At 42.5% G+C, this 12602-nt stretch overlaps 7 protein-coding genes across 7 annotated transcripts; 4 read left to right on the top strand and 3 right to left on the bottom strand. All coding sequences in view use genetic code 12, as the record gives it.

Moving 5' to 3' along the window:
• Nucleotides 1-92: 92 nt before the first annotated feature.
• Nucleotides 93-1772, top strand: FOB63_002550 (uncharacterized protein; the record flags this gene model as incomplete). The annotated part of the gene is made up of 1 exon (XM_002616402.1): nt 93-1772. One exon carries the CDS (start codon nt 93-95, stop codon nt 1770-1772), a length of 1680 nt encoding a protein of 559 aa, XP_002616448.1.
• Nucleotides 1773-1892: 120 nt separating this feature from the next.
• On the bottom strand, nt 1893-2666 carry FOB63_002549 (RNA polymerase II subunit B1 CTD phosphatase; the record flags this gene model as incomplete). Its single annotated transcript, XM_002616403.1, has 1 exon — nt 1893-2666. One exon carries the CDS (start codon nt 2664-2666, stop codon nt 1893-1895), a length of 774 nt encoding a protein of 257 aa, XP_002616449.1.
• A 514-nt stretch (nt 2667-3180) lies between these two features.
• FOB63_002548 (uncharacterized protein) lies at nt 3181-5217 on the top strand (the record flags this gene model as incomplete). Its single annotated transcript, XM_002616404.1, has 1 exon — nt 3181-5217. The coding sequence occupies one exon, from the start codon at nt 3181-3183 to the stop codon at nt 5215-5217; it is 2037 nt and encodes a 678-aa protein (XP_002616450.1).
• A 67-nt stretch (nt 5218-5284) lies between these two features.
• Nucleotides 5285-6727, bottom strand: COX15 (Cox15p; the record flags this gene model as incomplete). Its single annotated transcript, XM_002616405.1, has 1 exon — nt 5285-6727. The coding sequence occupies one exon, from the start codon at nt 6725-6727 to the stop codon at nt 5285-5287; it is 1443 nt and encodes a 480-aa protein (XP_002616451.1).
• Nucleotides 6728-6960: 233 nt separating this feature from the next.
• FOB63_002546 (uncharacterized protein) lies at nt 6961-8355 on the top strand (the record flags this gene model as incomplete). Its single annotated transcript, XM_002616406.2, has 1 exon — nt 6961-8355. The coding sequence occupies one exon, from the start codon at nt 6961-6963 to the stop codon at nt 8353-8355; it is 1395 nt and encodes a 464-aa protein (XP_002616452.2).
• A 368-nt stretch (nt 8356-8723) lies between these two features.
• Nucleotides 8724-10679, top strand: FAT1 (long-chain fatty acid transporter; the record flags this gene model as incomplete). Its single annotated transcript, XM_002616407.1, has 1 exon — nt 8724-10679. The coding sequence occupies one exon, from the start codon at nt 8724-8726 to the stop codon at nt 10677-10679; it is 1956 nt and encodes a 651-aa protein (XP_002616453.1).
• Nucleotides 10680-10782: 103 nt separating this feature from the next.
• PGK1 (phosphoglycerate kinase) lies at nt 10783-12033 on the bottom strand (the record flags this gene model as incomplete). Its single annotated transcript, XM_066102247.1, has 2 exons — nt 10783-11522; nt 11667-12033. The coding sequence occupies 2 exons, from the start codon at nt 12031-12033 to the stop codon at nt 10783-10785; spliced, it is 1107 nt and encodes a 368-aa protein (XP_065958394.1).
• Nucleotides 12034-12602: the final 569 nt, after the last annotated feature.

The raw sequence follows: 12602 nt of genomic DNA, 5'->3' as shown, positions 1-12602 counted from the left end.
ATGCTTTAAATCACTCTTTCAACTGATGCGTACTTGCTTGAGAAGCTAAGTACGAAATTTGCGCAAAAAACGAACTACATGACATCAACCACATGCCTACCGTTACCTCACTCAACAGTCATGCCAGTCTGCTTCGAAGCATGTACAGAAATATCCTACGCTCTTTAGCGAACATCCGGTCTTTGGTTCCTGTGATAGATCCTAAGGCAGCAGATGGTGCACCTCCATCAGAAGTGGCTAAAGCGCTTCGGAATCCAGAGCTATATGGCACATTGTTGCGTTCTGAGCTTCGTTACTACGTCGATGAGGAATTCAGGACCAAGTACAGTAAATTCAATGCTAAAAGCGTCTTTTTGAAATTGCAAGTGGGTGCTCTGCTCATCGCTACCTTGAAGCAAGTTCATGCGCAGCCATTGGATCCACTGTCTTGGAATAAGTTGATAAACATCCTCACCAAGCATAGGCAATCACAACACCAGAAAGAATTCTGGAAGGCCGACTATGCAAAACATAAGACAGAGATTGATAATCAAAGAGAACGTGAAGTTGACCATCTCACGTTGAAGCGGATTCAATCATACTTGAGCAGACCCAAAAATGAATCTGACCCCAAGTATTCAGATCTCAGTCCGAGTAAGCAATATAAGGAATTGAAGGCTATGGTTTCCGAAAGTAAAGCCAATGCCAACTTTGTTGTTCGAAATTACTTGAAATACCTTCAATTAAATGGCCGCATACCTATTCCTTACAAATTGCCGTACGTATCAGATACCCTCACAAAATATTCTACGCATATACCAAAGCCACTGGAGCTTCTTCCTAATTCTACCAAGAGCTTTGTTTTAGATGAGGCATATGACATGGAATACATTGCTTCTATCATCAAACCGGAGATAGAATTCCTTATCAACATGAACCACTTCATGCTACCTTGGGAGAATCGCATCGTTAATGAAGGACCTTATAAGGTCAAGATCAGAAACACTACTGCTGGTGTGATGACAGCTAATTTTCTCCGTGCTCCAAATTATAAGCCACCAGAAATGAAGGAACTTGCTCTAGATATAAAGAAGCTGATGAGGCTTATAAGAAAGCAGTTTATATGGAATCTAGATCTGGATCCCGCTGCTGCTGCCAGTGAAAGATCATATGGAGAAGGGTATGGTGTGCGAGGTTCTCGTGGTTTCTCTGCTGAGGAAATAATGTACCCTCGCAAGTATTACGAAAGATTAGTGGACGAGGAAGCAAGATGGGAAGCTCAAATGAATATCGAGAAGATGAGATCGATGCATGACGAAGTCCAGCTCACATCAGGAGAGTTGCAAAAGCTATTAATGAATGAAGATAAGCTGAATTTTGATTCTTGGAGAAAACCTCTTGATGAGAGCACCCAAAGAATTAATTCGGATATTCAAGCCTTATATGATAAATATAAAGTCACCAAGGATAGTCCAATTTGGGCTAAACAAGAACGCCTTCAAGATAAAATGAATGGTTTATTTGCCCGGAGTGCGAAGAGGTATTGTGCTCTCCTCGATAAGCTAGAAGAGAAGCGTTTCTTTCTCCATTCCGATTTATTCATGAACGACACAGTGTCAGATAATTACGAGGCTATGAAAAAGCGAGATGACGTTAAAGAAAAGTCAAGGCGGAATGGTTTGTCAGAGGTTGAACGAGCAGGGTTAGGAAAGTCTTTAGGTGACTATCTCACGGAGTTCAAAAGTGGCAGTTTCAAGATGGGATACAACTTCGCCAAAAGATTTAAGTTTTAGAGTGGGCCAATGGAAAAGATTGCATGTAAATAAATTCCACATGATTCTGGGTGTACATACATAGGCTAGGTAGGTCGTGAAAATCATTAAAGTTCGTAGTAATTTACCAGATCATTCGCTTCACAGCGAATGTCCTTTCAATCCTCGTTCCATGGTTGTATAACCTTCAACCTGTCTAGCAGCATTGGTCTTATCAAGGGGAAATTCTTCCAGTTCCGTAAGCACACCACCTTCGTTTTCAATGATCTCAAAGTCTTGGATTAATTTCACCAAATCTGAAGTGTCATTGTCTCCATCCGCAACCGATAACCCATTCATCATCGTGATAACGTCTGACAAGGTTTTTCCTTGCGCCCTCAACTCCTTATGCTTAGCTAAAACTTCCTCCAAACATGTTATGGAGTTTTCATACCAAGGCCCTAGCATGGCCGGGAAAGGCGGTGTGGTTAAAATGTTCTTTCGGGCGAAGATGGCCTCTTGCGAAAGCTGATTCCGGTAAAAGAGCGATGCTTGATAATGTTCCTTACAGCAGTATTGGGAAAGATATGTGTTCGGCAAAATCATGGATGGCTTTCTGTTCCAAATCTGGTATCTGGTGGCTGTTTCCATACAGCCTCCCAGGTGTGAAAGTCTCCGAACTTGATGCTTGGGTGCATTATCACACAAAAGATACCCACACTGATGCTCAATGTTCCTTTCTTCCACCAATTCGTCGTATGATTGTTGAGTTAAGAATCGACATAAAAACTTGAGAAGATTTATGTCAACAGTGTTGTCAAGAACAAGTTCAGCGATCTTTAACAGCAATTGGGAAGCTTCCAAAGGGGTTAGTGTCTCCTTATTGTTGAAGGGTGCCAAGTACCCCAAAAACTCATCAACGGTCAATTTGTTCATAATTTCTAGTCCACCTCTGCATCAGTTCCGTTATAATCGGATGTTGCAGCTGATCTTCAATGATAATACAATAAGTAGCTCTGTGTGGAGGCGTCTATCTCTCTTTTATGCACTCTTTGTTGTAACCTGTACGTGCATGGGTAAACAACTCCCGGCATTAATCTTCCTTTTTTGGTCGTGAGCCCTATCTATATCGTATTAGTCGAAGTCTTTTTGAAAGCCCGTTGAGAATGATTGCATTATTCTGTTTCATGGAATGTTTCGTCTGAGGATGAATTACTTGCACACATCTTATTGTGTATGTTATACAAAGGATGAGAGTAAGAGTGCCAGCTACATGTGCAGCAGCTACTAAAGTAAAGCAGCTGGGCGAATCTTTGCGCTGTAAACAGTACAGTTACATTCTTCTTGAAGTAAACTTTTGTATAATGAAGTAACTTCTGTGGCAGCGTATCGCACGTGACCCCTACTCATCATATTAGAAAACGGGCATCCACAATCTCTCTTAAAGTCAATGAGTATCCAGCCGGGGATACAAAACAATGACTCTTCTGAGGGTTTAGTCACTCCAGAAGATCAGGATAATTCTGATAAGCCAAACTCAGTTGTTGAGAAGAGGCTGCAGACCGATCAACCAATGTCGAGATCTCGATCATCCACCACTTCTGCATTCCTAAGGTTCATTCATCATGGATCTTACAGTGATCTACCGGCCTCTTCTAAATCCAATAACAGAATGATTTCTCTTTTCCGCTTACTTCTCATCGAGTTGAACCTTCCCGGTCCTACTTCGTCAAAGAGGAAAAGTAAAGAAGATGAGGAAGCAGAGAACCAGGCTTACGAACAGTTGTCCAGCATGGTGCTGGTTCCATTATACTTGGAGAAATTCATTGTTTACGGTCTTCTCGTGTGTCTTAATTCCCTTCTAACGCTCTTTACTTTAATTCCGTTGAAAATTTGCATTATAACTTACACCACCACGAGTGACCTTATTCGCCTTAAAAAACTTAATTTGCAACTTATCAGGAGAAACTTTCATTTCGTCAAAAGGGATATACTTACCCTTATGCTCATCGTGCTCACAATCTATACCTTGGGAAGTCCTTTATTAGACATTTCCCGATTATACCATGACATTAGGGGTCAAGCACACATCAAGTTGTATGTCATGTTTGGGGTTTTGGAAGTAACAGATAAGTTGCTATCGTCAATTGGCCTGGAGATCTTTACTGTACTAGTGGGAATTCCCTTGACAGATGGCAGTCCAGAAAATATCTTGAAGTTATTCCTTTTTCTGCTTATTGCATTGGTCTACTCTACTTGCCATTCATACGCCCTTATTTACCAATGTGTATCACTCCATGTTGCGGCAAACTCATATTCTAATGCTTTATTAGCACTTTTATTATCCAACCAATTTGCAGAACTCAAAGGTGCTGTGTTCAAAAAGTTTGATAAAGAGGGCTTATTTCAAGTGTCCATGTCAGACTTAACAGAAAGATTCCAGTTATCGATCATGTTGTTCATCATTACCTTGAGAAATCTATCACAGCTTGGATCTACACAGTTAGGATTGATACCAGACAGTTGGAAGTCCTGGAATAAGTGGTTCGGGGCAATCTTTGGACCCTCGATGGTTGTACTAGGAAGTGAAGTATTCGTTGATTGGTTGAAGCATTGTTTCATCAATAAGTTCAACCGTATTCGTCCAACAGTTTACGACAATTTTCTTTATGTGTTGAGTTTGGACTTCCATGAAGTTTTCATTTCGAATTCGAAGCTGCTTACTCTGAGAGAAGCATCAGATTATCTCGTGTTGGCTAAAAGAATCGGCTTGCCTATAATTTCCCTTGCTATTTGCTTCCTTCGCATGTCATTGAGTGATTTGAAGAATGTATTCTGGCCTGCATCCGTCACGTTTATGTCCCTCCTGAGCAGTTTGGCCTTATTGTGTTTGACATTTATCGCATTGCTAGTCATGAGACTCATGATAAGCTTGTGGCTTTTGAAGTGGGGAAGAAGAATCAAAAGAAACCACGAGGCACGTCAGTCTGAGTTGGTAAAGAAATCAAGTCACTCTTTTATGACCCCAGACCATCTGCAGTTTGTGTCCTCTTCGGTAGATGTAGATTCACCCTTGAATAATGATTTATCTGACGACTCCAATATTTCTATCGGAGTGAATACGGAAAGTGACTTGACACAAGCATTTATTGACTTGCCCACATTAGGTGCAAGTTTCATTCAAACTTCCCTGCAAACAACAATCCCAAGCACGCATGATCAGATTAGTTGCTCCAAGGATTTGTTGGAGAATGAGATACTGCGATCATTCATACCAGGCGTACCAAATACTGAAATGTCCTCCATAAACCCGTCAACTAGATCATATATTTACGACTATGGTGAAAAGATTCCGCCAACGTTGGAGGAGAAAAGAAACGCGGAGGTGAAAAAGAGGCGCATTGGTTCACCAATTGTTGAGCATCCCGACAACGATTCGCTTTCCAAGGTAAAAAGGTACGAAATGGCAAGCAAGCGTATATGGTGACGCATTTTAATAGACTAACGAACTATAATGAAAATTTAATATGTACAAGTTAAATGAGGAGCATTACTCAGTGTTTCTTTAACAATTGCTCCTTCATTAAAGAACTGATATAGTTCACAGTTTGTGCTCTAGGCCTCTTAACATTAGCAGCGAAAGCCAAACATCCAGTTAGTAAAGCCAAAGCACCTGCCTGGTGAGCGGCAGCCAATGGGATAGGAACCAAGTATATTAAAGTGCAGATGCCCAACGTAGCTTGAAGGGTGACCAAGCCCATCATTGTGTGCATACTTCTTTTGGCTCTCAGTGGAATAATGTTCTTGTTCTTGTTCACAAACATATGAGCGGCTAAGACAGAGAAGAATGTAATGGTAGCAAATGTTCTGTGCACAAGTTGGACCGTAGTTGGGTTTTCCAAAATGTTCCTCCACCATAAGTCTGACAAATCCTCTTTTCTCGAAAATACAGGGTCCATAAGTTCGGAGTACGAGGGAACATATTCATCACCCATATGAGGAAATGTGTTGTAAATGAGACCAGCATCTAACCCTGCAACCATGCCTCCAGATAATGCTGTGATGAAAGTCAAGGCGAGGAGTCCAATTCCGATTTGCCTTGTCTTGTTCAATTTGGGACTGTTGAGTTTTGCAAGTGTCTCAGTGACCATCTCTGGGTTCTCTTTGAGTTGTTTGATCCAACGGTTTTCATTCAAAATCTCAAACGCAGTCCACAAAACACCTAAGTATAACAAGAATGCCGCTCCCAAGTGGGTTGTTAATCTGTACTGTGATACGGTTGGCTTTGACTTTCTTTCAGCGAGATCTTCTTCATCCAACCCAGATTTGACCATCCACCACCCAATTGCACCTTGCAAGCCAAGTAATCCAGTGAGACCAACAACCCTACGGGTCACATGGGGACTAAATTTTTTAGTTGCCCAAAAGTAAAGAGCAGGAAGAACAAAAAACAATCCAATTCCTCTTCCGATTAAACGATGACCCCATTCCATACTGAAAATAAACTTAAACTCGTCCATGGTGATATGCGAATTCAATTGCTTGAATTCTGGCGAATCTTTATATTTTTCAAATTCTTCTTCCCACTCTTTCTCATTGAGCGGTGGGATGGCTCCCGTGACTGGTTTCCACTCAGTGATAGATAATCCTGATTCTGTCAATCTTGTCAAGCCACCAACAACGACAATACCAAAGATGAGACCCAGAGTGGAAATCAACCAGTAGCCAATGATTTTACTGGAAACAACTGGCGCCGATCTTCTTGCAGCATTGGCAAGGGATGCACCTGTTGAATAGAAACGGGTAAGCTGTGGTTTTGGAAGCGCGATACGGGGGACCGTCGAGTACAGCTTGGTAAAATTGAGATTCGACCACATTCTTGATAAAGGGCTCACTCTACGGGGAGCAAGAGACAAACGGACGGCACCGCTCGTTTTGGCAAAAATGCTCAAAACGCTAGTGTTCTTCGTAAAGTAAAAGCCAGACCTGCAAAACATCCTGGACGGGAGCTTTAAAGCGGGATCAATAAGGTTGTCTTTAATACCCAGAGTGGTGCGATGTAGTGGTGAACACACGTGACTCCAGCCGTTTGCGATGCATAATACAGTATACTCGCATTGCGAGAGGTCAGTCTCCAATATGCACGTCGCGCATTTGTTGCAAATTTCTACTACAGTGCTTTGTGACTAATAATTTCTGCATCACCTCCAAATTAGAAGCGAAGGCTCTGATGGAAACAGTTTCGGACACCGAATTACTGAACGCGTTTTTCATCTTCATTGTTCTAATATTTTCAACCGCAACTGCTGCCCTTGTGTCCCGTCGTATAAAGCATTTCATCATGACAACTTTCCAGGTCCAACGCCTTCTGGAAACAAAGTGTGACCACATTAATGCTCCAACTAAGCAGCATAATATGGCAGAAAGACTAGAAGCTATTTTGCAATTGGAGCAATCAGATGGTTTTGCATCGTCAATGACCACTCTTGGGAGAAGTTTGCAAAAAACGAATCCCAGATCGCGTGTCTTCTCTTCCCTCGATTTAGCCCTCGTCTCATCAGATGAAAGTAAAAAACCTACAAGTCATGTAAAGGAAAATATAGATGCTTTTGAAACTCCAAAGCATCGCTATTTGGAATCAGAATTGCGCAGGCTTTGCCAACCTCAGAATGCTACTTCTCTCCCTGATCAGCTTGACTTGCCTCGTCTACTCAAATTTGAAAATCAACTACCTCCACCCCAATTTGATACAACCAAAGTTGCTCGAATGGTCATTGAAGAATTGAGGATTTCTCTACTTGATAAAGAAGACACTTCAAGAGCATTGGCGTTTTTCCAGCTTGCAGCAATTGGAAGCTCCCAAAGTGTATTCGATAACCCCATTTACTATCATGAGACCTTCTGTAACCTCCTTGAGGATCAAGTTGAAAACCATAGTTTGTTCAAGCATTCCTCTAGTGTAGATGGTCTCCAGATGTTGCTTATTGATTTGTTGGTTTGTTTCACTTGGTGCCATTGGAACTACGAAGATTTTTTTAATCTAAAAGGTTCTGAAAGATTCCCATCTCAAATTGAAAATGATAACTATCCTTATCCTGCTCAGAAAATGTTGGAGTACTTCCGTCGCTCTGCACTGGAGCCATTTGTTATGTCTCATTTATCTGTCTTCCGTCTTTTATGCAGTGTTTGGTTGGAAAGTTCTTTTTTGCTTCCATTGGCATCTCTAAAGCTTAGTTTAGTCTTTCGGACATGCGCTCAACAGACAGGTTGTTATGAGCATCGCCAACTATTACCTTTGATTGAACAATCAATTCTTGCTGCGGAGAATCCAAGTGTGAAACCCTTCTTTTATGATCTCGTGGCGGAGATTATTGAACCGCATGTGGACTGCTGCATAGACACACATGACGTCTTTTATCCTCATTCACATCTCCAGGGCCTTATTTTACAAGGCATGTGGATAGGGCAGTCTTCAGAGATCAGGGCGAAGGCCAATCATGTCGCCCATATACTAGGAAGGGCATACCCGGAAGTGAAATTGTGGACAGAACCTTGCGAAGCCAGAACGTCTAACACACAGCACATGCACGACTATTCGAATACTCCAGGTTCCTGGACAAAGTAATTTATTGGATGGATGAGACACGTGAAAATCTCTATAGAGTCCTCGGTGTTCCCAAACAGTGTATTCGCAGCCGAGAAACTTCGGGTCCTAATAACTAATATAGTTACTAATTTTAAGCCTATCTGTAACCGACTTATCATTCATAATTATGGTGACTACCGAGGGTGTTGCTGTGTTTTCAATCCCCTAAAAATCATGTTTTTGCTAAATGTGGTAATAATGCCATGTATTTATGTTGTGCATATAAGATGGTACAAGAGCATATGCAAAGTCTCCATTGCGGAGACATATAAGTGCTTCAATCTGTCACTCATTTACTACCTATTTGATTTGAGAGAAAGCAATAAAGGTTGGAACCAAAATTTAGAATGTCTGGTGTTGAATTAGCCGCAGCTGCCATTTTTGGTGCACATTTACTTGATGCTAAGTATCATGTGAAGGATGATCTCTTACTTCTTCAAAAAGTGGTCAGGACGGCGATTCCCTATCTTTACAATGTCTCAAGAAAACGAGCAAGTTATTGGTATATGTTCGAGAAGGCAGCCAAGAAATACCCAAACAATATTGCTATTTCATTTCCACGGCCAAGAAACACTTCCAAGGTAACACTTGATGAAGAGGGGTACCCCATTTACGACGATCAGTTTGATTTGGAGACGTACACTTACAGCGAATTGTATGCAATGATTTTACGCTTCAGTTGGATTTTGAAGAATGTGCATGGAGTGACTCTGAAGGACACAATTGGAATCGACTGTATGAACAAACCACTTTTCGTTATCTTGTGGCTTTCCTTGTGGAACATCGGCGCTGTGCCCGCCTTTTTAAACTACAATACCAAGGATAAAGCTTTGGTTCACTGTATAAAGGTGGCTGATGTTAAGCAAGTTTTTATTGATCCCGACTGTGCGGAGCCAATTCGAAATACTGAACCCATGATTAAGGAAAGCTTACCAGACGTTGCTTTGCATTATATCAATGAAGAAGAGTTGTTGCGGACACTTCTTGACAAGAACAGACCTGAGTATAGGGCTCCTGATTCAACCAGACGCCCCAATGATACAATGTCGTCTTGTTGTACTTTGATTTACACCTCTGGTACTACAGGCTTGCCCAAATCTGCCATAATGTCATGGAGAAAAACGTTCATGGCATGTGGGTTTTTTGGTAACATTATGAAGATCAATAATACTTCAAATGTGATGACTGCAATGCCATTATATCATTCTACTGCAGCAATGTTGGGGTTGTGTCCAACTCTTGCAAAAGGCGGATGTGTCAGCGTTTGTCAGAAGTTTTCAGCCTCTACATTTTGGACACAGGCAAGACTCGTTGGCGCCACACATGTGCAATACGTTGGTGAAGTCTGCCGCTACTTGTTGAATGCCAAGCCTCATCCAGACGAGAAGAAACACAATGTGAGAATTGCTTACGGTAACGGATTGCGTCCTGATATTTGGCAAGAGTTTAAAGATCGTTTCGGCATTGAAGGCGTTGGTGAGTTTTATGCCTCGACCGAATCACCTATTGCAACAACCAATCTTCAATACGGTGATTTTGGGGTGGGTGCATGTAGAAAGTATGGATCATTGATTACCAATGTCTTGAACACTACACAAGCATTAGTGAAAATGGATCCAGAAGATGATAATGAAATCTTGCGTGACCCAAAAACTGGATTTTGCGTTACGGCTGGAACGAACGAGCCTGGTGAGTTGTTGATGAAAATTATGGACGCTAACAATATTGAAGACTCATTCCAAGGGTACTACGGTAATAAAAAGGCAACATCGTCCAAAATTATTCGTGATGTTTTCAAGAAGGGTGATGCGTGGTTTAGAAGTGGTGACCTCTTGAAAATGGATGAGGATGGGTTATTGTACTTTGTTGACAGATTGGGTGACACATTCCGTTGGAAATCTGAGAATGTTTCAGCCACTGAGGTTGAAAATGAAATTATGAGCACCAAAGCAATCAAGCAGGCTGTGGTTGTTGGTGTGCGTGTTCCAAATCATGAGGGAAGAGCAGGCTTTGCTGTGGTTGATCCATTAGATGGTTTGAGCGACCAGGAGGTTTTGCAAAGAATTTACGAACATGTAAAGAAGACATTGCCCAAATATGCAATTCCACAGTTTATTAAGATTGGGGCCGATGCAATCCAGGCATCGCACAATCATAAGGTGCCCAAAAACCAGTACAAGAACCAAAAATTGCCAAAGGGCGAAAATGGTCAAGAGGTAATTTACTGGTTGGGCAAGAACGGCTACGAAGAGTTAACAGAAGACTCATGGGCGCAAATCATGAGTGGAGCAGCTAAATTGTAAGCCTCTACTGGATAGTATAGATCAAGTAAAGCACAAATCTATAGTATTCGCTTAAACGTTATTATTCACTTTATATAGAGCAAATATCAAATCTGCTCATAATTTATTTTTCGGAAATGGCGACAACACCTGGCAAAGCCTTACCTTCCAACAACTCCAAAGAAGCACCACCACCAGTAGAAACGTGGGACAACTTGTCAACAACGCCAAACTTCTTGGCAACAGTGGCAGTGTCACCACCACCGATGATGACGGTGTTTCCAGCTTCAGCAGACTTCACAGCAGCATCCAACAAAGACTTGGTACCAGCAGAGAACTTCTCGAACTCGAAGACACCTGGTGGACCATTCCAGACAATAGTCTTAGCCTTAGCAACGGCAGCAGCAAAAAGCTCTCTAGACTTTGGACCGGCGTCAAGACCCATCCATCCATCTGGAATACCTTCCTTCTCAGAAGCAACACCGGTTTGAGCATCCTTGTCAAACTTGTCAGCAGTGACAAAGTCGACAGGCAAGACAAGCTCGACGTTGTTTTTCTTGGCCTTAGCAACCAAGTGCTCAACGTTTTGGGCACCAGCCTCATCGAAAAGAGAGTCACCAATTGGCATCTTGTCCAAAACCTTCTTGAAGGTGAAGGCCATACCACCGCCGACGATCAAAATGTCAACCTTGTCCAACAAGTTGTCAATCAATTGAATCTTGTCAGACACCTTGGCACCACCCAAAATGGCCAAGAATGGTCTGTTAGGGTTCTCCAAAGCCTTGGCGAAATATTCCAACTCCTTGGCCATCAAGAAACCAGAAGCCTTCTGTGGCAATTCAACGCCAACCATAGAAGAGTGGGCTCTGTGAGCAGTACCGAAAGCATCGTTGACGTAGACATCGGCCAAAGCGGTCAAACCCTTTCTGAACTTCTCAACGTCCTCGGCAGAAGCCTTCTCCTTCTTACCGTCAACCTTTCTAGAGCCCTCCTCCTCGATGTGGAAACGCAAGTTCTCCAACAAGAACACTTCACCTGGAGAAGCAGCATTGACTGCAGCTTCAACATCTGGACCGACACAGTCGTTCAAGAAGGTGACTTTTTGGCCTGGCAACAAAGATTGCAATTCCTTGGCAACAGGGGCCAAAGAGTATTTTTCAACTCTCTCACCGTTTGGTCTACCCAAGTGGGAAGCCAAGATCACAGCCTTTGGCTTTTGCTCCAAGGCGTACTTGATGGTTGGCAAAGCAGCAACAATTCTTTGGTTGTTGGTGATGGTAGTGCCATCAAGTGGGACATTGAAGTCAACTCTGATGAAAACTCTCTTGTTGGTGAGGTCCAAGTCCTTGACGGACAATTTCTTAGACAAAGACATGATTAGTTTGATTGAACGAAGCAATTGCTAGTGAAGAGAAAAAAATATCTAGCACTTAGGGCCCTGGATCCCGGCCCTTTATATGTCGAATGCGACTGGATATAGTCTCCTGTGTCTCGGACTTTTCCCCCGCGGATTACCTTCATCCGTCACCTGAGATCATGGCACCACCATACTCACAATCAGGAGACTGCCTACATTGAACGTGGCCCTAACTAGATTGCTCATTACACAGGCATTGGTATCTGCTTTGTACCGAAACATCGGCAATTTTTGCCTGTAATTTTTTTGCAATGCCAACAAAGCTTCCTTGTTCTATTTCTGAACAAAGTTTGCTGGTGCCATATCCGAATGGGCCTTTGCAAACCCCGGGGCTGAGGAAGTTGACTAGGCGCACTCTAAGTGCATGCGACTTCAGGTGCTGCATGCACTTACACACCACCTGTGAGTTTTCTGTAGTGACAACGACTGTGGTGGTCGGGAGATGCAGGATGAAGTCTCGTGCTCCCCCCAGATATCAGGATGCATGGTTTCCTTGATGGTCTACCATTTACGTCAGGGACCTTCTT

Source organism: Clavispora lusitaniae, assembly GCF_014636115.1.
Source record: "Clavispora lusitaniae strain FDAARGOS_655 chromosome Unknown tig00000078_pilon, whole genome shotgun sequence".
Taxonomy (NCBI): domain Eukaryota; kingdom Fungi; phylum Ascomycota; class Pichiomycetes; order Serinales; family Metschnikowiaceae; genus Clavispora; species Clavispora lusitaniae.
Note: the sequence above shows the minus strand (reverse complement) of the source record. Positions and strands in the feature narration are given on the sequence as shown.